Raw genomic sequence first — 24,110 nt, 5'->3', positions numbered from 1 at the left:
CTATCAGATCATTGCTGACAGAGAAGATGAAGCCATTTGAAGTGGTTATGTGTCAGCTGAGAGTGATTCAAATGCGCAGAAGGGCAAGAATAAGGTCTAGAACAGTGGTTCCCAACCTTTTATGAGGTATCGCCCCTTAGGGGAAGACGACTCACCCCTGTCACCCCCATTCTCTTAGTACGGTATACCCTTACGCCAGGTAGTGGTGCCAGTGGAGGGGGTAGCGCTGTGACCTTGCCAGCTAAAAATAGCCGGTGACTCAACTACTTTGCGCCAATTCCCTTACCGGTGTAATGTCAGCTATTGCAGCCCCGCACGTTGTGCAGCCCCGCATGCGCAGTAGGAGCCTGCGTCCCATTAAATTGTGCAGCCACGTAAAACGTCCTAAATATCTCCGCTTCCGCACCACGTACACTCCCGAAATTTTCAGGGGAGGGGACCCCCAAATCTAGCTCTGTGCCAAATTGCAGCCCCCGAGCCCCGCTGGTTCCCGAGACTGATTGCAGCAAACCTATCTCGGGAACGAATGGCTCGGGGGCTGCAATTCGACACAGAGCTAGATCTGGGGGTACCCTCCCTCCCCTGAAAATTTCGGGAGTGTATGTGGTGCGGAAGCAGAGATATTTCAGGTAAATAATATCTAACTTCCCACTGAGCAAGCGCGATACTCAGTGAAGAAGGCTGCTTCCGGGCTGCAATATCTGACATTACACCGGCGCGTGACCAACGAGCCCTGAGGAATTACGCAACTCTATCATGCACACTTGCATATTTTATACAGATCATATTTTTGCCCATAATTTTCTTAAAAACGAGTGACACTGCGACACTATTTTTTCTGCCTTTTCATACTGATCGCCCCCCTGTCGCCCCCCACAAATTTACCGCCCCCCTTAGAACCCAAATCGCCCGCCTGGGGGTGATCGTCCCCATTTTGGGAACCACTGGTCTAGAACCATATAAATTTGAAAGAATGGATTTATTTGCTATACCAGGACATTAGCATTTCTCTTGAATCATCTTGTAAGAGAACACAGGCAGTGCCAGGGTTAACTAAATTGCTAGCTGCACTACATTTTTTTTTAGAAAAGGCTCCTATCAAGCTGTAGCTGTTGAAATTGTGGGATTGTCCCAAGCCACTTCCAGAATCCTGGCCCACACCGAATGTGGAAAAACCTTAATGAATACAACTAGAAATCGATAAACTAAGAATTCGGTAATTTAAACGAACTGGAGAAAGTTATCGCAAAGACAATGATGAATCGAGGCCATAGTGTAAGGCTTGGAACCCACTACAAATTGCAAATCGCTAGTACAATCGCTACCATTTTTAATAAGGGATTTGTAAGCAATTTCATGAGTGTTTTCCGTCGCTTTTGGGATCGATTTTAAGTGCAAGCTTTTTGCCAGCGATTGTGTAGCGATTTGCGATTAGAGATTTTAATTCTAATTGGTCCTTTCAATGTATCAAAATTTTATTTACAGTTTGCAATCTCACTTAAATCGCTATGTGTAGCGATTTATGAGCGATTTGCCAGCGCTTCAGTACATTACATTGAAGCGCAAACGCTTTCAAAATACTGCATGTCCTGCGATTGAGATTTTGCAAATCACAATCGCTACTGTGGAATTTTTTACATTGGCAGAGCATTTAGGGAAAGCACTAGCGATTCAAAGCGCTCCCCAGACGGGGAAAAAAAAAATGAAATCGCTCTAGTGGGTTCCAGCCCTGAAAGAGGCATGAAATGCAATGAGCACTTCTTGAACAAGGAAGGGGAGCAAAGAGAAAGGATTGCCTAGGGGTTACCCTTCCTAAATTTTATCAGCTATGGGTGGTGACAGAGAAGTTCCCATCCCTCCGTTGCAGGCAGCCCTATCTAATTTAAATTTCAATTACGAGTATCTACGTACTTGTGACCACTCGTATTTAACATCACTAGTCCACAGTCCAGCAAACAAAATAAATAAAATCACAAAATCTTAATCAGCAACTAAAAACCTAGAATTTGCGTACTTTCAATTACTAGAGAGAACAAGCATACTGAAACTCCCTAGAATGCACATTGAGGTCAAAAAGGTTAACAGTGTTTCACAGAACAAATCAGCAGCTGGAAAAATAAAACAAGGTAGTCATATTTGTTTCTCCAAGTTAGATATTTTATAACAATTCAATATACAACAAAAGAATGAATACTTCAGTCCATGAGTATAATGAATTATTAAACCAGGTTACTGTGCAGCGGAAATGTGCCTTGAAACTTTAAACCAAGCTTTGTAGACAGAGACAGCACAAGTCTTGGTTTGAGCATGGTCATGTAATCGATCCTGGTTTCCAGCAAAAGCTATCAAGTCTAGCTACCGGTATTTGTTTAAAAATTGTGACACTGCACAATTGTGACACTGATATTTCTATGCAGTACAAGCCGAACAGGCTGCTGTTTCTTTAATCTGCAGAAACAGCCTGCAAAGCAAGATAGACAATTGGCAAGTTATGTGCTAAACCTTTGAAGACCAGCCTGTGAAGAACATCTCTGTAATATCAGCCTGAAAATATTTGTGAACTCATATTTACAACGCAAAAGCAAAAAGCCATAGATCCTGTCACAGCAGTGTGGAGTCTGCATGGTTTACATTGTAAGCGTGCAAGGGCAGGGCTCTCTCACCCTTTTATGTCTTGGAATAGGTTCATAATTTGGTGCCTTGCAATTTGTTATACATTTATTCATGGTGTTACTTGTGTCACTTATTCCCAATTCTGTATTTTGTACCAGTTCTGTATACTGGTGTACACAGTCTCTATTATTATGTACCCCATGCTTGTTTCTTTGTACAGCGCCACAGAATGTTGCCTCTTCATAAATCAACTTGCAATATTTGTCCATTTAAGTAAATGGGAAGCGAAATAGACCACCAAGTACTAGTTAATTCAGAAATAATGCACCCCCTTTTTGTTTGTGAATTTCTATTTTTTTTGCTGGAATTACCAACTTTTGCGGACTTTTACCGCACTTTTTACGCAATGCGGTAAATGATGATGCGTAAAATTTTGTGAATGTCAAGATGGTCTTATGTGTTGGTGAGTGCTCAGCAGAGAGCTATAGAAACTCAATCAGCCAAAGAGTAGGTTCTGCTGACTGAGGGAAGAGGTCATAATTAGTAGCATCACTCTGCTGCAGGAACTCCCTGTAAAGCCCAATCTACCGATTCTTTGTGCGATTCGATTTGATTTGCCATTGCAAAACAATGGCAAATCAAATCGAATCCCAATCGGACAGGTCAGATTTAATCGAATCGTAATCGAATCGCACAAATAATCGTATCGTGTAGATGGGGCTTAAAGTTCCCATAGTAACTAATAAGTGAACAAATGGGCATCAGGCAAGAACAATCAGTCCTGGCAGACTGCTAGAGAGGAAGAAAGTGACATTACAGGACAACTGTACATTCCTAGTACATTAGTCTCCCAGCCAAAATGTTCAGGAATGGTAGCTTCTGCCAAGTGAGATTAAAAATGTGTAAATAGCTTGACAGTCATTGATCCAGGAAGAAGAAAAAAACAATTCAGGCCAAACATACTTCACTAACTGCTTATTTGAGTGTGCACAATATAGGACACATACATAAGTGCATTTTGAAAAGGGGTATTAAAAAAAAACGTAGTACAGTTCATATTTTATCACATGTACATTCCAAGCACTGTTTACAGTAAAAAGAAAAAATACATGACAGAGATAATGTGACGCGGAGGAGGCGTGTTACACAACTAAAGGCCTGACAGCTTGGTACAGAGTTATCAGTAGCAGCATAATTGAGATTAGCTCAAATTCCTGTTGAAATATGATCTAATATACTGTATGTGGTGCAAGTTGGTAAATAAGGGAATCAGAGAGATATTAATAGTCCTTGTCTAATGGGTGTTTATCAGGGGTGTCCAAACTTTTTAAACCACGGATCACATGGCCATTCTTGAGAGTGCTAGGGGGCTGAACTAGCAAAATTAACCACTTGATGACCCAGCCTTTACCCCCCCCCCCCCCCTTAAGGACCAGCGTCGTTTTCGCTGATCTGTGCTGGGTGGGCTCTACAGCCCCCAGCACAGATCAAACACCAGGCAGAGCGACCAGATCGCCCCCCTTTTTTCCCCACTAGGAGGATGATGTGCTGGGGGGGTCTGATCGCTCCTGCCTGTGTGTGGCTGGCGGGGGGGGGCACCTCAAAGCCCCCTCCACCGCAAGATTCCCCCTCTCCCGGAGATCGGAGGCTGCACAGGAACAGATCTGTCCTGTGCAGCCTCTAACAGGCTCCTGCCTGTCATGTGACAGCGATCCCCGGCCGCTGATTGGCCAGGGATCGCTGATCTGGTACAACGCTGCTACTGTTAGCAGCGTTGTACAAATGTAAACAAAGCAGATTATTTCCGCTTGTGTTTACATTTAGCCTGCGAGCCGCGATCGGCGGCCCGCAGGCTATTCACGGATCCCCCCGCCGTGAATTGACAGGAAGCAGCCGCTCGCGCGAGCGGCTGCTTCCTGATTAATTAGCCTGCAGCCAGCGACGCATATCTGCGTCGCTGGTCCTGCAGCTGCCACTTTGCCGACGCGCGTTATGAGTTCGCGGTCGGCAAGTGGTTAAACAAGTTTTGCTGATTGCTAATACACTATGCCTGTGACATTTTGTCTAACATTTCCACCGGAAATAAGCCATATAACGTGCAGTTAGCACAGTGGCAGCTGCTGTTGCGGTTACTGCTACACTGGTGGCTGATAACCTACAGATGAGCAAATGGGGAGGCAGAGCACCGACAAGGTGGCTCCTGCATGTGGCACCGCAGCTATAGCCTGTGGGCCGCATGGAACTAACAACTGTAGAGAGCTTTGGGGGCCACCAGAAAAGGCTCAGCGAGCTGCATTTGTCCCACAGGGACGGACATTGGACATGCCTGGTGTATAGGCACCTTTATGTACATCGCTCATTGGTCTACATATTCATTTAATGCCAGAGATGCTAGGACCTTCTTTTACTAAATTGTTGGTAAGACTATACGGGTTGTGAGGTACAAGCCTAGCTGCACCATAGTGCTGCACAAGCTTTGGTTTGGGGACAATTTATTTTACTTTATTCTTTTCCCCAATATCAGTTTAGGCATCTGGTTGAAGAAATTGTTTTTGTCTGCATATATGTTTTTGTCTGCATTTAAAGAGACACTGAAGCGGAAAAAATATATGATATAATGAATTAGTTGTGTGGTACAGCTAAGAAATAAAGCATTAGGAGCAGAGACAGAAGCCTAATATTTGTTTCCAGTACAGGAAGAGTTAAGAAACTCCAGTTATCTATGCAAATAGCCATTAAGCTTTGCGACTTTGAAAGTCGTGGAGAGCTCTGACTTCTGATTAAGAAAGGGGAAACCGAGAGCCCGATATAGGGTATTATGTATAATCAAAGGTAAATGAAAGTAAGTAAATAATAATACTCACACACTAATTCAGCAAATCCCTGCATTATCCAACACTTCCTGACAATAGTGGGTGTTGTGAAACTGGCCAGGGGAGGAGGAGACGGCTGCATATGACCTTCTGGTCAATTGCACATCACTACTATTTGGTGCCAGAACATTGGCTAGTGGTAGTCTATGGGAGATAACATGCAAAATCGACGGCTGTATCGATCGAACATGTCGGAAACAATCGAATTGATCACGATCATCGAGCGGGAAATCGCAACGTGTGTACCCAGCATAAAACTGATGGAAGAAAGTATACTGTACAGGTAGACCCTCGGTTAACAAACGAGATAGGAACTGTAGGTTCGTTTATAAACTAAATCTATCCTTAAAGAGAATCTGTACTCTAAATTTTTTACAGCAAAAAGCATACCATTCTATTCATTATGTTCTCCTGGGCCCCTCTGTGCTGTTTCTGCCACTCTCTGCTGCAAACCTGGCTTGTAATTGCCAGTTTTAGGCAGTGTTTAGAAATAAACTAACCAGCTTGTGATAGGCTCACATAAACAGAGTGTGTGAGTCATACAGAGCCTGCAGGGGGCCTGGAGGGGGTGTGTATAGCTTCTGCCAATGACAAGCAGTGCAGCACATTCCAGCCTCTGCCGACAGAGCTGACAGAAGAGAGAAGATTAGATCATGTAACAGAGATAACACAGCTACTGTGCAATTAGGAAAGGCAGCAGTAAGCCAGAGCACATTAGAACAGGCAAAGGAACTTACAGGCTAGAAGAACTAATGGCCCATACTCACAGGCTACAATTGTCGCCGCAACATGCTGCGCGCGTGTTGCGGTGACAAGTCGCCTGTGAGTATGCGGCGTCGCCCGTCGCTGATGTCGCCAGGCGATTTGGCGCGGTCAATCGCCTGGTGACAGTCGCCGCCGCAACTGTCGCTAGTCCGCGTGAGTACGCGGACTAGCGACAGCAACATAATAGCAAATAGACGGCGCTTCCGGCGGGGGGAGGGACAACAGCGACAGCTTCCGCCGCATCAGTTGCCAGGTCCCTCCGCCGTGCGTATGCGGAGGGACCTGGCGACGAGCTGTCGCTGGCATGTCGCGCACACGCCCTCGTGTGCTAGCGACATGCCAAAAAGTTGCCCATGAGTATGGGCCATAAGGCTGAAAATTGTGTTACAGATTTTGTTATCCCCCTGTTTCACCTTTGTTTCCTATTGTTTCCCATTGTTTCAGTCCCCCCTTTTTGCCACCTCTACCCTCCACTGTGATACCTCTGTCCCCCTGTGCCCTCCGTGTAAAGCATCAAAATTTCATTTTACCGGTAAAAAAAAAACAACTGTCTTGGAATTTTTTAAACAGTCTCAAAAACAACAAGTTCTTCCTGAAAAGATTTACTTTGACTGTTTCGAGCCACTGGTATCAGCAGGTTGTTCGCAAGTCGGGGATAACCTGTACTTGTTTCCCTGGAAGTCTACCTTCAGCCTTCCTCTTCGATTGGGACAGCTCTTCGTTCAACCTCTGAGTAAGCAAGGAAAATGCATGTTGCCACCTCCAAGAAGTCTGCAACATTCGGACCCTTCTTCAAACCTGTTCTATGCAACACTTATAAGAATGACCTTGACTGACAATGTGACTATTCAATTACATACATACGTATATTTTACAGTATGATAGGACAGGGAAAAATGATTAACATGTATTTCCCGCCACAGTCAGTGAACTGATTCGTCATGACTTTTTCCATAAGAAAAAGCATGTTGTCCTAGAGGGTTCCTAATTGTGAAAGAATAATGTCAACCATACAGTTCTTCACACACTATGCACTAAATTTGAAACGAGATTTTTCTACATCTACAAACCTGTGTCAAACCTATTGCCTAAATACAATGACATAGGCCTGGGGCCCACTAGAGATCACAATTCACCTTTTACAAATGCTAGCATTTTTTTAGAGTGATTTTGCTACTGTGGAATCACTGCCATGGGCTTTCATTAGCCTGGACCTTTTGAAAATCCTGGCGACACCTAGAAAGGGAGGGGAAAATAAAGAAATAGCTGCTGAAACAGCTCCTCAGGCCTAAAGGCCTTGGACACACTAGTGTGCTTATGTCCGCTTTTCAGCATCTGTAACATTGATGCATTTCACAGAAGCATGTTCGTGTGTTCAGCCCCTTAGAGGCCTTAAACGCTCAACAATTTGCTGTCAGTTATAACTGAACAGACAGCTGATAGGCTGCCCAGGTAAAAAGGTAACGGCCATGTTTACCTATGTTTACCACATCTATGCATATCAACTGAAAGCTTTTCCTTGGTGCACTGCTGCAGGATAACCAATCAGTTAAAATGTAATAGTTTCAGTGTACTGTATGAAAGATGCCTGACAGGGACAAAGTTGAATTAATCTATGCATAACTATACAGGTCAAAGGCATTTCCCTGCTTCACCTTTTCAGACAATGTTTCATCCAATATCAAAGGTGAGGAAGGAAGAAAGAAAAAAAAAAAAAAAAAAAAAAAAAAAAAAAAAAAAAAACACACACCTTTCTCCAGTTGAAGACCTCTGTGTATAACCCCATCCAACATCAGTAGCTCCCTGTATCTAGACAATCATTAAATGTTTTCACCTGGGAATCAAAGCTATGCTAAAATACCGTGTGACAAATTTGAGCTACACTCATGGTATGGGAAGTGACTGAGGCACAACTGGCCTAGATAGACATCTCTAGAACAAAAAGCTTCATAGATCAAAACTGGCCTACCTTTGTTAAACTGACTGAAAATCCTTAAAACAGGTTTTGCAGCTATATTAGTCAAATGGATCCCAAACCTGTCCTCAGACTAGGTATTTGAATTTTTTTCCCGCGTTTTGACCAACACAGTTCCGGATCACAATGTTCCAGGTCTGCAATACTGTCAGCCGCTTCTCAGTTTGTCTCCTCATTATTCGCCTAGTCCTCACCTCCTTCCTTAATGAAAACTGACACCAACTCTAGCAATCTCATAACGCAGTGATCTGCAAACTTGGCCTATCTAGCTGTTAAAGGACAACTGAAGTGAGAGTTATATGGAGACTGCCATATTTATTTCCTTTCAAGCAATACCAGTTGTCTGGCTATGCTGTTGATCCTCTGCCTCTAATACTTTTAGCCATAGCCCCTGAACAAGCATGCAGCAGATCAGGCATTTGACATTGTCAGATGTAACAAGATTAGCTGCATGCTTGTTTCTGGTGTTATTCCGACAATATTGCAGCCAAATAGATCAGTAGGGATGCCAGGAAACTGGTATTGTTAACAGGAAATAAATAAGACAGCCCCAATATCCCTCACTTGCCCTTTAAGGAACTACAAATGCATTGCAGGAGTCTGACAGCCACAGTCATGATCCATAAAGGCAAATGCATTGTGGAACTTTTAGTTCCTTAACAGCTGGAGAGCCAAGTTTGCAGATCACTGTCATAACGGATAGTCTTAAATAAAGCTCAAATATGACAGGTTCAAGGGATTTCCAGCTGTAAAGAACTGTAATAAATAAGTATGTGTGTGTAAGCATGCGCACATTTAATTTTTTTCCTCCTTATTCACACTTTAAAGAAAGAGGAAGCGTATTTCATAGCAAAATGGGGATTGTCACCAATCTAAGCAAAACACAGCCATCCACAAGGCTAACCTTTTGCTATCCTAAAATTTAGAACCCTTGGGGTATAATAAAGGACACCTGAAGTGAGATGTAAAATATGGAGTCTGTATATTTATTTCCTTTTAGGCAATACTATTTGCCTGTCTATCCTGCTAATCCTCTGCCTTGAATACTTTTAGCCGTGGACCCTGAAAAATCATGCAGCAGATCAGGTGTTTTTATCGGGTGTTTTGCCTGATACATCCCATGCAATTTCCCAATAGATAGATGGGTTGATCATTTCCAGCAGGTCTGATCTGATTTCGATCGTTTTTCTGATCACTTCTATGCCAACCGATCAGAAAAACAATTTGAAATCAGATCAGCCCTGATGGAAATTATCTATTCGACCCATCTGAAGGGAAATTTCATGGTGTGTACAAGGCTTTTGACATTGTTAGATCTGACAAGATAAGCTGCATGCTTGTTTCTGATCTGATGCAGACACTACTGCAGCCAAAATAGACCAGCAGGACTGCCAGGCAACTGATATTGCTTAAGTTGCCCATACACTAGAACGAATATGGGCAGATTCGACCAAGAGACAAATTTATCTCTAATCGAATCTGATTAGAGATAAATGTCTCTAAATGTCTCTAATCGAATCTGCCCATACACTACAGGCCGATTCCTGTCCGATTTCAGAATGAAATCATTTGGGAATCGGCTGAGCCGCCGCTGTCCGCCCCGCCGCTGCCCTCAAAATGTATGAATGTATGTAAATTATGTAGTGCATTTCTACATTACCTGTCCTGATATATTGCGGTTTCAATGTGCATGGTTATCATACCATGCACATTGTCAAAATGCCGTTTTTCCCGCTTCCGCATTCGCCACCAGTCACCACTCAGCGAGTCGGCTCTCAGGCGCCGGATATGACGCGCGTCCAGTGAGGACGCGGCTGCTGGAATGCAAAGACTGCCTCCCAGGCTCCCACCAGCGGCGCACGATGCAGAGCACTTCTCCTGAGTCTTGGGCTGGCGTCATCAATGACGCTCATTCCCGCCCAGCGTCTCTGCACTCTAAGTGAATGAAGCACTTAGGACTGAGTACTTGGCTGCTGACAAGTGAGTATTTGTCCCCTGACTCCCCTCTCCCTGCCTCTGGCTCTCCACCTAATTCTAGCTACACCTATCCCGATGCTGCGGCCACCTACCACTAGCTACACCTATCCCTGGCTACCTATGCTGCGCCACCTACCACTGGCTACACCTATCCCTGGCTACCTATGCTGCGCCACCTACCACTGGCTACACCTATCCCTGGCTACCTATGCTGCGCCACCTACCACTGGCTACACCTATCCCTGGCTACCTTTGCTGCGCCACCTACCACTAGCTACACCTATCCCTGGCTACCTATGCTGCACCACCTACCATTGGCTACACCCATCCCTGGCTACCTATGCTGTGGCCACCTACCACAGGCTACCTATGCTGAGGCCACCTACCACTGGCTACACCTATCCCTGGCTACATGTGCTGCGGCCACCTACCACTGGCTACCTATGATGTGGCCAGCTACCACTGGCTACACCTATCCCTGGCTACCTGTGCTGTGGCTACCTACCACTGGCTACACCTATCCCTGGATACCTATGCTGCAGCCACCTACCATTAGCTACACCTATCCCTGGCTACCTACTACGCTGCGGCCACCTACCACTGGCTACACCTATCCCTGGATACCTATGCTGCGGCCACCTACCATTAGCTACACCTACCCCTGGCTACCTACTACGCTGCGGCCACCTACCACTGACTACACCTATCCCTGGCTACCTACAGTGGAGGAAATAATTATTTGACCCCTCACAGATTTTGTAAGTTTGTCCAATGACAAAGAAATGAAGTCTCAGAACAGTATCATTTCAGTTGTCCTTCAAATGGTGCAGTTTAGAAGTAGGATGAGATGCTGATTCTGAGTTAATGCTATGTCATCAAGCTTGAAAATGGACCAAATGCCACCACTGCTGTATATAGAGTGGAGGAAATAATTATTTGACCCCCTCACTGGGAGTGGCCTAGTCAGTCTCCGGACCTTAATCCAATAGAAAACCTATGGAGGGAGCTCAAGCTCAGAGTTGCACAGAGACAGCCTCGAAACCTTAGGGATTTAGAGATGATCTGCAAAGAGGAGTGGACCAACATTCCTCCTAAAATGTGTGCAAACTTGGTCATCAATTACAAGAAACGTTTGACCTCTGTGCTTGCAAACAAGGGTTTTTCCACTAAGTATTAAGTCTTTTATTGTTAAAGGGTTCAAAAACTTATTTCACTCAATGAAATGCAAATCAGTTGCTATCTTTTATTTAAGGTTATTTTTTCTATTTTCCTTTTGATGTGCTATCTGCCACTGTTAAAATAAACCTACCATTGAAATGATACTGTTCTGAGACTTCATTTCTTTGTCATTGGACAAACTTACAAAATCAGTGAGGGGTCAAATAATTATTTCCTCCACTGTATGCTGCAGCCACCTATTACTGGCGGGTGGGGGCACATTATTTAATGTAAGGGGGTGGGGCCCAGGTCCAAATAATTGTTTAATACCGTACCGTGGTATTTTTTGGGACGGTTATACCATGGAATTTCATACCGTTGCAACCCTAGTCCTGAAGCAGTTTGCCAAATCCATCCGTCCGTCTCGCCGGGTAAGCCGCATACACACTAGCAGCGCATAGCGTCTGAGGTCAGCAGCTATGCGCCTTCGTGACGTCAGAGCGCCGCCGGCGTGTATGCGGAACCCGGCGAGATGGTTGGAAACCGCGTGGAGGCGGACACCGGACAGGTAATGTATGCACTACCCACTGCATACATTTATACATTGCGGCGGCAGCAGCAGGAAATAAATATGGTAACCTCCATAAACCTCCTTACTTCAGCTGTCCTTTAATCCAGATAAAAAAATATTGCATCCTGCACATAGACTTATAATTGACTGGCAACAATCTTGAGCAATGCCACATCAGTGGCTAATGAACCTTGTGATAGAACTGCAGGTAAAAAAAAGTTAAAATTAAAAATAAAAAGACACCACACACACACACACACAACACTATTACAAAGCCACAGCAGAAGCTCCTGGCACCCTTGGTAGGGTTGAGTACCAAAGTCACTATAGTCTCAGAGACATGAAACAAACCCCAAGGCAATGTAATGCTGAATACACACGGTTTATTCCCGCATCGAATGCGCCGATCGATTACCAACGAATCGATTATTCCCGATCATTTCCGAGCGCATTTCGATGATTTTTAGGTCGATTGCCAAGTATGGCAAATCGACCTAACGATCCATCGAAACGAGAATCGGACATGTCGGAAACAAACAAATCGACGGGAATAGAGCTGCGCATCGACGGGAATCGAGTGCGGGAACGAACCGTGTGTATCCAGCATATTTGGGAAATGGCAGTGAAGGTACAGATCTTCTACAATGTCATTAAAACCTGTGAGGTTTCTCCTCACTTATAACCTATGACAGCTTTAACAGAGAGGGGAAGTTACTGAAATCTGATCTGTGTGAATGATAGGAATATGGCTAGGTTGACTACGGTCATTGCCTTCCCTGTGACAGCAGGAATGCAACAGATCATGACATCGGTACCGCATGTTACGTCGGGTACAATGACGCATAGAGTCAAAGATTGTATTCTTTACTTTTACTGCAACCTGTTATACAGCAATTTACCCGCCACACAGGTAATGCATTGTGGTAAGCGGTGTTATAAAGTGACCATTAGACCGATCGCACCACTGTGAGCCTGGTGAAAACCCAAGAAATTGCAGAGTACAGTACTGTGTCTCCATTATGCTGGGTACACACAATGCAATTTACCACCTGATCAACGGGTGATCGGATGGGAAGTTGCATCGTGTGTACATGTCCAAAGTGCACCTGATCAATAAATCGAATCGATTTTCCAATTATAATGCACAAAACCGATCACTTTTTTGATCGGGAGCCCATCGGACATGTCGGAAAGAATATCCCGATTCCCACCTGTCGAGCAGGAAACAGCATGGTGTGTACCCAGCATTAGGGAGATGCCTTTCTTCTCTCTCCACCAGGCATTAAATATGCATCTAGCACTGCTGCTCCTGGAATTCTTTATCCTATAAATGGTTACTCTGGGGCCTATCTGTGGTGCTCAGTGGCTGTGTATACATTTGCATTAAAGCGGACCTGAACTCAGAACTTCCTCTCTGCTCTAAAAGATACGCAACAGCATAATTAAGATAAACATTTCTTTGTTATAGCTGATACAAATTGTGCAATAAATCGTCTACGGGCTGGTTCACACTTGGGGATAGAAAACCGCTTGGCTAATGTATTTCAATGGGCTTGTGCACACCAGAGTGGTTTGTTTTTTTCCCCAAACGCAAACTTGGGGGCTGCAGCATTTTTTTTAGATTTCTGAGGCGTTTCTGCTTCAATGTTTAGTATAGGAAAGTAGAAAAACACTAGATCAGAGTGGTTTTCCAGGCGTTTTTGTTACAGAAGCTGTTCAGTAACAGCTTTACTGTAACAATATATGAAATTTGCTACACCAAAATGCTCCAAAAAAGCTAGTCATGTTTAGAAAACCTCTCTAAACATCCCTAGGAATCGTTCTGAAAATCTGCTTCATAAACCTCTAGTGTTAGCAGATGTGCTAGAGTTTTTTTGCCACTGGCCCTACCTCATGTTTTCATGGAAGCAGACATAGGGTTAACATCCTGTGTTTACCAATTAGCTCTCTGCCTTGGCAGCCAGCTGGCACAGCTGAGGGATGAAATTACAACTTGTGCTTAGTCACAGATGGGGGGGGGGGGGGAGAGAAGAGTTAGACAGGCTAGACACTAAATATATACAGGGTGCATTTCTACAGGTTTCTTCTGTATCCTGTGTAAGAGTTCAGATACACTTTAAAGGAAAAAAAATATATATCTCTATCTCTCTATCTCTCTATATCTCTATATCTCTATATCTATCTGTGGAGTCGGTCCAAAAATCCACCGACTCCTCAGTTTAGGATTCCACCGACTCCGACTCCTCTAATTTGCATATTACAATTTTGTTGATTAAAAGTATGTAACATGAAATTCGTCTCTTAACTGCCAACGCTTAGGAATTTTACAAGACAACTGAAGTGAGAAGGATATGTAGACTACTATATTTATTCCCTTTAGACTAAAACTAGTCCTTGGTAAGAGTACTTGTAAAAGGTACAAACCGGAACAAAGAACATCTATCAGGCCCTAGGCAATGTAAGTGTGGGTACATGTACGAATGATGTGCAGGTACTCTGCAGGGGAATGAGGAGATTGTAAACATACAACACCTCTATGTTCAATGTGCACAGCATTCTCAGTGGATTCCCTGCAGCTCTGTGGGGAGTGCATATGTAGAGTATAGTACTACTGTGTAACAAAGTAAACCTGAGACAGATGAAATTAAAGTTTTATACATACCTGGGACTTCCTCCAGCCGCCTTCAGGATAATCAGTCCCTCGTTGTCCTCCACCACCTGGATCTTCTGCTATGAGTCCCGGTACTTGAGCCAGTCGGGCCAGGCGTAGTGCGCATGCACACACTCCGCCGCCAGGAGCATACTACACCTGTGCAGCACTATTGCGCAGGTGCAGAATGTTCCTTGCTGTGGGAGCGGCATGCGGCCGGACAGCGCTGACTGGCTGAATTACCAGGACTCATAGCAGAAGATCCGGGTGGTGGAGGACAGCGAGGGACTGATTAGCCTGAAGGGGGCTGGAGGAAGCCCCAGGTATGTATAAAACTTTGATTTCATCCGTCTCAGTTACCCTTTAATTTGTAGTCACCAAACCAAATTTTAACAACATATCAAATTATTTGATTTCATCAGCAAAGGGAGTGCATACATTTGCATAAATCAGCATCAATGCAGAATTATTTCCATCTCGTTGACCATCTCTATTAGTGACACAGCTACACATCAGGCTTTATTCTTACAGCATAGATGTTATTTAGTATATATAAGAGATTCCTGTGTACACATCATATATACAGTCACAATCAGATATGTATATCTGACCTTAAAAATACGGGGACTGCTTTATTGAAGCAGCACAAGTAACTAATTTTGATTGGTTTATTTCATTTTTGTGGACTAAGCACAGCTATTACTGTATATATACATCCACAATCAGATATGTATATCTGACCTTAAAAATACGGGGACTGCTTTATTGAAGCAGCACAAGTAACTAATTTTGATTGGTTTATTTCATTTTTGTGGACTAAGCACAGCTATTACTGTATATATACACATTATTTTTAATGACTATTATCTTTAATTACAGTTACAAATTCATTAGGAGTCGGTGCATTTTTCCCCGACTCCGACTCCGACTCCAGGCACCCAAAATTGCCCGACTCCACGGGGGGGGGGGGGGGGGGGTGTGTGTGTGCGTGTGCGTGTGCGTGTGCGTGTGCGTATATATACACACACTTTTTTATTATACATAGATATAGCTTTACATGTATACACACAAACAATAAAAAATTCATAAATAACGCTGAACTGCAAAGCATGAAAGTAGACTGCGTTGTATAAAAATGTTACAATGTTGCGTCTTTCATTCATATTGAACACAGGACAAACCACTACTGACAACATGATTTTAACAAAGTGAATTTATTCCAGAACAAGCAGCTAAAACCCAGGAAGTATATGAGAACTACTGATAAAACTATGGTCTATCTGGAGTTTTATTGTAGTCTTCAATCAGCGCAGAGTAATGGTGAGTGAAGAGATATTTTGTCAGTACAAATGCATGTAGGAACATGAGAGGCGAGCCCGGTATATCAAGTCACTTCCCCAACGGTAGAAGATGTGTTAATAATGAAACGTACCTGCCCACACATTCGACATACACTTCCTGGACGGCATGACATTGTTCAATCTGGCCGACATGCACGAGGCTGAAAATGTAACTGCTGGGTTGAGAGAAGGGAAATGTTTCTTTCCAAATATCTATATGATGGTCTTTTAATTCAATGCAGCGTATAACACTACTGGAAGTGAAGCACACAGAGCATGTCTAATTCCTGTATGAGAAGATCTGCCTTTGATGCACCTGCTCTGAAATGTATACATACACACCTGCTGATCCTACTGGAAGAGCCTGAGGCAATAACTCACTTCAAGAGCAACACTTTGCATGCAAGCAATCCACCTGATGCCTCCCCAGTGCACACAACACTGGCTTCAAAATGATTTCATAATAAAAACATATAAAAATGTATATGCACACAGACACTATTTTGATCTACACAGTAGTCCTATCATTCAACATTATAAGAGAAACATTCTTAACTGAATACTGGAGTAGCAACCACACAGAGTTGTCCGCTATTGGGTCATTTTCCTAGAGCCCGGAAAGACCTGCATTGTACTTTTTCCTTTCCAACTACTTTCGTCGGCACTATGAAACACTGACACCACATAACCTAAGCAAAAGAGCCCTAAAGCCTGGTACACACTGAGATTTTCTGTCAGATTTACTGCCAGGTCCATTATTTCCAACATGTCCATACTGATTTCCAATCGATCTTCCACAGAAGTGAACGGAAAATTGATCAGAAATCAGATCGGACATGTTGGAAATAATCGATTTGGAAATAATCAATTTGGCAGTAAATCTGCCAGAAAATCTCATTGGGCTCTATTCTCAAAGAGCCAAAAGTACCGCAAAATTTTACCGCTAAATTCCCGCCAGCGGTAAACTCCGCATTTTTTCAGCATTCACTAACATTTTCCGCATGCGGGAAAAAAGATGCGGAAACAGCCATTATTCATGCGGGAATCATGCGGTAAAAAGGTCGCATGAAAAAGTGTTTAAAAAAAAAAGTTAAAGTCCAGCAAGCACAGCCCTTAAGCCTCCACACTTCATTAAAGTCAATGGGATGCGGAATATATCACCTACTACTTGTAGGTGATTAAAAAAAAAAAAAAATAAAAAAAAAAAAAAAAAAAAAATCGGTAATTAACGACGAAATGATGCGCCTGAACATTTTTGAGAATTGATCTTTTATTGCGGAAAATACCGACTTTTGCGGAAAGTTTTCCGCATGAATCCCACACTTTTATCACACTTTTTCCACATGCGGAAAAAACATGCGGAACATTTTGAGAATTCCAACTTGACGGTATTTTGGGTGCAAACTTCCCGCATGTACTTTACCGCATGCGGGAAGTCTTTGAGAATAGAGCCCATTGTGTGTACCTAGCATAAGAGCTGCTGCACAGGGTTCAATGACCTTTAACAGCAGCACATGTAGTGGTCTCGCATACTTAAAGGGAGCCTGGGATGAAAGACGTCTTGGATTACATACTAACCTTATTCTAGCCCCCTTGAGGACTCATTCTAGCCCCTTGAGGTTGCTAGCGGGGAAGCTCCTGTCCCCCGCAGGAAGGCCCAGCACTCTGTCAGAGTTGCGCATGCACTGCCCAGCCAAGTGAGCTCCTGTGGCTGTGAGCGTTCTGCGCAGTAGTTACTGTCCAGGCGCAGAACGATCCCAGCCACGGGATTGTGACTGGGCCACAGTTGCGCAGCAAAGCGCAAATCGGCCACAGTACAAGGCCATCCAACAGAGGACAGGAGAGGCCTGGGGTCGAGTGGCCTCAAGGGGGCTGGAGGAAGGCCCAGAGAGGGTGTGTGTGTGTGTGTGTGTGTGTGTGTGTGTGTGTGTGTGTGTGTGTGTGTGTGTGTGTGTGTGTGTGTGTGTGTGTGTGTGTGTGTGTGTGTGTGTGTGTGTGTGTGTGTGTGTGTGTGTGTGTGTGTGTGTGTGTGTGTGTGTGTCCCTAAAGTTTTGTTTGACGATTCACTGGGAAAAAAAAAAAAAAAAAAATTGTATAACCGAGAGCTCTGCAAATACCTTTGTAATCAAATTTTTTTTGTCACATAACATTTTTATTATTTCAAAATAAAAGTGAACAACTCTTTATAAGACAAATATGAAATATACATCTGCCTTGAAATATGCATAACATAAGGTACAATAGAGTCTGCAACCGCAGAAATTTAACATAAAATTAACATAGGTGTCAGCGGCACAGGGCAACATGTATTCAATCACATTTTATGGTTTCATACAAACACAGGAAAGAGATCAGACTATTCTGCAGGACACTGTACCTTTTTTCCAAGTAATATTGCAACCTATACTAAGAACAATTTCATCATGGGTCTTCAAAGAAGCTCAAAGGTAGTTACGGTCAATGGGATGTAAATAATTTTAGCTTTTAAGCAAATTTCATGCAAATTGCAAGCAGCTTGGAATTAGGCCAATCAAATACACTCCCCATCGATTCTGAGAGGCCTAATTTTAAGCTGCATATAATTTACATAGACATCAGAATTGTTCATATCTCATTTACCATCTTTGATAATTTTCACAACTTACTAGACATTACAGCCAGCAGGTCAAAGCTTAGCCAGCCAGCATACAAGCATAGCTGGTCAACTAACAGAAGCTGACCGCGAACAATCTGGACTACATATGGTGTAAATATACAGTACATCATTTATAAAAACTGCATAACCTCACATAAAACGCAAACATAGGGGGGGGGGGGAAATATATATATATATATATATATTGCAGAAACACACAAGAAACGCACGTTTCTCAGCACAGACAAGTGTGCTCCCAGATTTGATGCAAGCAGTAAGTAGTTTTCCTGGAAGCAGGAACCAGCAGGCACGGACCAGCAGGGCAGGGAGGCCGGCATGGACCAGAGGCGTTGAACTGACTGCACGGACCAGGCGGCTTAGGGTGAAATGGATGGCGCGGACCAGGCGGCTAGGGTGAAATGGATGGCGCGGCTCAGGCAGCTTAGGGGGAAATGGATGGCGCGGAACATTGGCTTAGGACGGATGCCCGGCGCAGGAGGGATGCCCGCGCAGAACCCGCGGCGGAGGGATGCCCGCGCAGAACCCGCGGCGGAGGGATGCCCGCGCAGAACCCGCGGCGGAGGGATGCCCGCGCAGAACCCGCGGCGGAGGGATGCCCGCGCAGAACCCGCGGCGGAGGGATGCCCGCGCAGAACCCGCGGCGGAGGGATGCCCGCGCAGAACCCGCGGCGGAGGGATGCCCGCGCAGAACCCGCGGCGGAGGGATGCCCGCGCAGAACCCGCGGCGGAGGGATGCCCGCGCAGAACCCGCGGCGGAGGGATGCCCGCGCAGAACCCGCGGCGGAGGGATGCCCGCGCAGAACCCGCGGCGGAGGGATGCCCGCGCAGAACCCACGGCGGAGGGATGCCCGCGCAGAACCCACGGCGGAGGGATGCCCGCGCAGAACCCACGGCGGAGGGATGCCCGCGCAGAACCCGCGGCGGAGGGATGCCCGCGCAGAACCCGTGGCGGTATCTGCCGACTCGGACTTAATAAAGTTAGCATCCGCTACCCACAGGGGAAGACAGCCTGTCCAGGCTTGCAGCTCACAGAGAAGGCTTGGAGAGAGCAGGAGGTGGAGGATGGCTAGACTAGAGCCCACAAGAGACAACACAGAGTTGCAAAAGACTGCTCATCACAAACAGTATTTGGTGCAGGTGCACGTTTTCAGGAAAGTACAAAGAGATCTCCTTGGAAGGTGACAAGTTGGTTCCCTGAAGCGCACAGGACTTGAATAAAACTCACCAGGTTAAACACTGTATCCACCAGATCTCGTGTGCTCACTTCCCCGACCTCCAGCAATCCACTGAGCACAGCGAACTTCATGCGGATCCCTCTAATAGGCACCCCAGGGCCTAAAGCCTTCGCCCCTCCAGGGTCCGGGCCCTCCGCCTGCGCCCTCCTCTCTTCACCTGTTGTCTGCACCTGCGTCTCCTGGCTGGCCATGGCTCAGTTCGGGGCGCACAGGGCCCGGCGTGCCTGGGTGACAATGAAGCGGCCTCCCAGCTGCTGAGGCGGTCCCGTGACAGCAGCAGAGAGAACCGACCGAGCGGCACTGCTCCTAGCACCGGAAAGTCCTCCTGTCAGGTGCGACCTGATCAAACCCCCACTCACTCACTCACTGCAGCGTCCTAGGAAGTGGCAGCTGCGCTCCGCCCTCTTTCCTTCACTATTGGTGGCTGTCAACACTGCCTAGCTTGCTATTGGCTGCCAGTCGCGGGTGCTCGGCAAGGATGCGCTTCAATTGGCCCTCCAGGTTCCTGTACTTCAAGCGTTCTCATTGGTCAGGATTGTGCGCCGCCGAAACCCCTCCTGCCCGCAGGTAGAAAGCATCACGAGGGCAGAGCTGAGCGGCTACCGAGCCGGCGAGTCTCACCTGGTGACGTCACAGCGATGCGCTGCTTGCTGGTTCTGTTGGCGCCCAGGAGACCCTAGTATAATGTGCTGGAATTGATGCAGGAAAGGTCTCGTTCCTCTAATTTAGTGATGAGTGAAGTCGAATAAATGATCCTGCAAATCTGTGTTGGATTTATTAAATTTTTCTTTTGTTGTGAATGAAGCGCAGGACTAGTATACAGCTGCTTCTACACTCCTTTCAACTAGAGATGGTCTATGAGATGCAAATGAGTTATACTTGCATTCAGATTTCATGTAAATTGTTATGCAGCTTGAATATGAACCAATCATAACTGACAGAAACTTATAATAATTGGTCCAATTTCAAGTTGTATACAATGTACATGACATTTTAATGCAAGCAGAACTTAATTGTATCTAATTGACCATCTCTACTTTCAACCTTCCCCACTACATTCTGATACTGTGCAGGCAAGGGCTGCAAACTTTTCATCAAATGGCAGTCAGTTTCTAAAATATGCATGCAAGGCTTGCTAGGTAAAATCCAATAGAGTCAGGATGGTGCTGACTTCACTTCATTATACATTGAAGACATCTTAGATTGCATGGATGTTTGGAGCCACAGCACATCACTGAGAATATTTCCATATGTCTCCATGGCAGCACGGTCGGGTTAAGTCCTGCCCACTTGACCCCTATAGGACCTATGTTATAAATTTCTCCCAACAGCCCCCACACCTTAGTCTTTCTTTTGTCCTCTGCATCACCTCATCTCTATAGGACCTTTGTGCAAGCTGTATGGTGCTGCTTACCTTCTGCATAGGTTCTGCCTCGCCTATGTGAAGTCCCCTGCACAGAGTCTAAATGGCCCAAAGCACGTGGGAGATTTGCTGCTGATCGCAAATAAGAACATGCGGCTGGTGAGGTAAATCCTCCATTATGTATGTTTGTTATTGTGCGGCTAAACGCCGCCAGGCATCCTGTTCCTTCCTCATTTGCTCAGAGCGGGCGGCGTGCGTTCCAGCATGCATGTTACCGCTTAGGACATCACTTCTGGTCCGGCGCTTCCTCTTCTGGGCTCTCGCTCTATGATTGGTGTAGGTCTAGTACAAACCCTTGCTGCCTGCGGAATGGAGAGGCAGGTTATTTAAGGAGAGGAGGCATGTTTACCAGCGCTGATCAGTTTATTTGAACGTCAGTGCTGGCAGCAACTATATAATTCGTTCTGCAAGGTGTAGGATTGTAAGTGTGCCTGCGCACATTCTCTCTACTCTTCTCCTTCCCTGCCTTACTTTGACTGATTAATTTTACTCTGCAGCAGGTGCTGGCAGAATGGAACAGGAGTTGCCAATCGAAGAGCAGATACAGGTTATTAGGTAAGCCACCATGCAGCCACCGCACAGGTAAGATTGGTGTAGAATACCGTATAATGGAAAGAGTCTGTTTGGAAAAGAGATGGACACGGCCATTAGCCGTGTTACTGGAGGAAAATCGGGCCTAATCCCGCAAGATCGTAGGTCTAGACGAAACACCTTTCAGAGAAATACTTACCTCAGTAGATTCAGAAATAGTGGGTCGTTTCGTATCAGGAGAGACTTTAAAATACCATACCTATAGTGAGGTGGGCACAGTTGCATATCAGGCCATGGCAGATGGGCTTCCTAGGCCAGTGGTTCAGCAAGAATATGAATCAGAGCATACTAATAATGAGAAAAATGAGAGACAGTCTTTATTGGTGGACAGACAGAAGAAATTTGTCAACACTGTTGAATATTCAACAGTTCTCCAAGACCACAGTTACCACCGATGCCAGCCAAAGAGGTTGGGGCGCTTGTCTACAGTCACAAGTAATTCAAGGACGTTGGAATCATCAGAACTCCCATGTTCCAGCCAACAGACTAGAGATCAGAGCAGCGTTTCTAGCATTGTCCAACTTCAAAGAGCATCTGATACACAAGAATGTAACCAGGGGAACCAGGTCGATAACACTACTACAGGAATTAGACCCAATCTTCCAGTTGGCAGAACGTTACCTCAACAGCTTAACAGCAATATACCTTCCAGGTCGAGAGAACATAACAGCAGATTTTTGAGCAGAACCAGCTTCGACAACAACGAATGGTCTCTCAGCTCGGATGTGTTCCATCAGATTTGTGCTCAGATGGTGAATACGCAACTCGATCTAATGGCCACCTCACACAACAGGAAATGCTTCAAGTTCATCTCGAGACTACAGTCATCGATGGCGGTAGCGACAGATGCATTGACAGCTTCCTGGGACTTTTCCATTGCCTACGTATTTCCACCAACCTCGCTGATCCATCGACTCTTGTTAAGGCTTGTTCAAGAGAATGTAACCTTGATAGCGGTAATTCCATTTTGGCCAGGAAGGCCCTGGTTCCCACTCCTTTGGAGTCTGAACATTCAACAACTAGTGTTACTGCCATTAACACCCGATCTGTTGACACAGAGCCCAATATCTCATCCAAATCCAGCTGCTCTAAAACTAGCGGTATGGAAATTGAGAGGAGGAAGTTAGAGGCAATCGGATCTTCAGACACCGTCATCAACACTATTCTAAAAGCTAGAAAACCCTCAACCAAAGCATCATATCAGAGAATATGGATGAGGTTCGAAGAGTTTGCAAAACAGCTACAGATTGACCATCTGCATCCTAAAATAAAAGAAGTTTTACAATTTTTGCAAACAGGATTGGAGAAGGGATTAGGATACCATACCTTAAAAGTGCAGGTTTCAGCATTGTCAGCCTTAACCGACCAGAGGTGGGCTTTACACCCTTTAATCATATAATTTCTGAAAGGAGTTATGAAGGAAAAACCACCAATTAAGGCAGTCTTTCCAAAATGGAATTTACCTTTAGTACTAGACACACTATCAAAGATTCCGTACTTTCCGCCAGAACAAGCTACGCTGATACAACTGACTTATAAAACAGTATTCTTAGTGGCTATGGAATCAACAAGGAGAATATCAGAGCTACAAGCCTTGGGCTGGGATGAACCCTCACTAACTTTCTTTCTGGATAGAGTAGTGCTTAAACCGGTTCAACACTTTATACCAAAAGTTTCATCAAGTTATCATTTTAATCAGGAGTGGACTTTACCAACACTTTATGAAGAGGGGAACCCTAATCCACATCCATTGGATCTTGGAAACACCTTAAAAATTTATATCGAAAAGACAAAGTGTAACGATCGGTGTAACACAGAGAGGGTCTGATTACCGGTGATCTGCAGTATCACCGAGAATGCAGATATATACCCGATTATTGATGAACTGCAGTATCACCGATAATCAGATATATCTCTAACCTCTGGACACCTGAGTAATGAGAGTGTTATATGCAACAGTAATACTTTGAGACTCGCACCTGAAGATCAGGTGCTAGAGCAAGGAGTACTGCTCTGCAGCAAGTTCCTTCCGTCAGTCTGAACTCTCCACAGGGAGGAGTCAGGCTGAGAGTGGGAAGGACAGAGCGTGAGTGACACCAATGAGGGAGTGTCACTGACAGATCTGTGAACTATCTCTTAACAGGGGAGATAGTTCTCGAGGTCGGGCAGGCCAGGTCGTTAACACATGGACAGATAAGTACAGAGACAGGAGACAGATGCAGAATCCAAAGGCTAGCAGAGTTTGGCAACAGAGTATCAGAATGACAAAAGGTACAAAATCAG

General features: G+C 45.0%; 1 protein-coding gene across 1 annotated transcript in view; it reads right to left on the bottom strand.

Annotated features, from left to right (window-relative positions):
• The window catches only part of LOC137570488 (lipopolysaccharide-responsive and beige-like anchor protein), a 121,231-nt gene extending 100,966 nt beyond the window's left edge, over positions 1-20,265 (bottom strand). The window contains exon 1 of the mRNA XM_068279163.1: positions 19,804-20,265. Coding sequence (XP_068135264.1) covers positions 19,804-20,004 — 201 coding nt within the window. The 5' untranslated portion in view covers positions 20,005-20,265. The remainder of the gene's footprint in view (positions 1-19,803) is intronic.
• Positions 20,266-24,110: the final 3,845 nt, after the last annotated feature.

Source organism: Hyperolius riggenbachi, chromosome 1, assembly GCF_040937935.1.
Source record: "Hyperolius riggenbachi isolate aHypRig1 chromosome 1, aHypRig1.pri, whole genome shotgun sequence".
Classification (NCBI taxonomy): domain Eukaryota; kingdom Metazoa; phylum Chordata; class Amphibia; order Anura; family Hyperoliidae; genus Hyperolius; species Hyperolius riggenbachi.
This window is presented reverse-complemented; position numbering and strand designations above follow the sequence as displayed.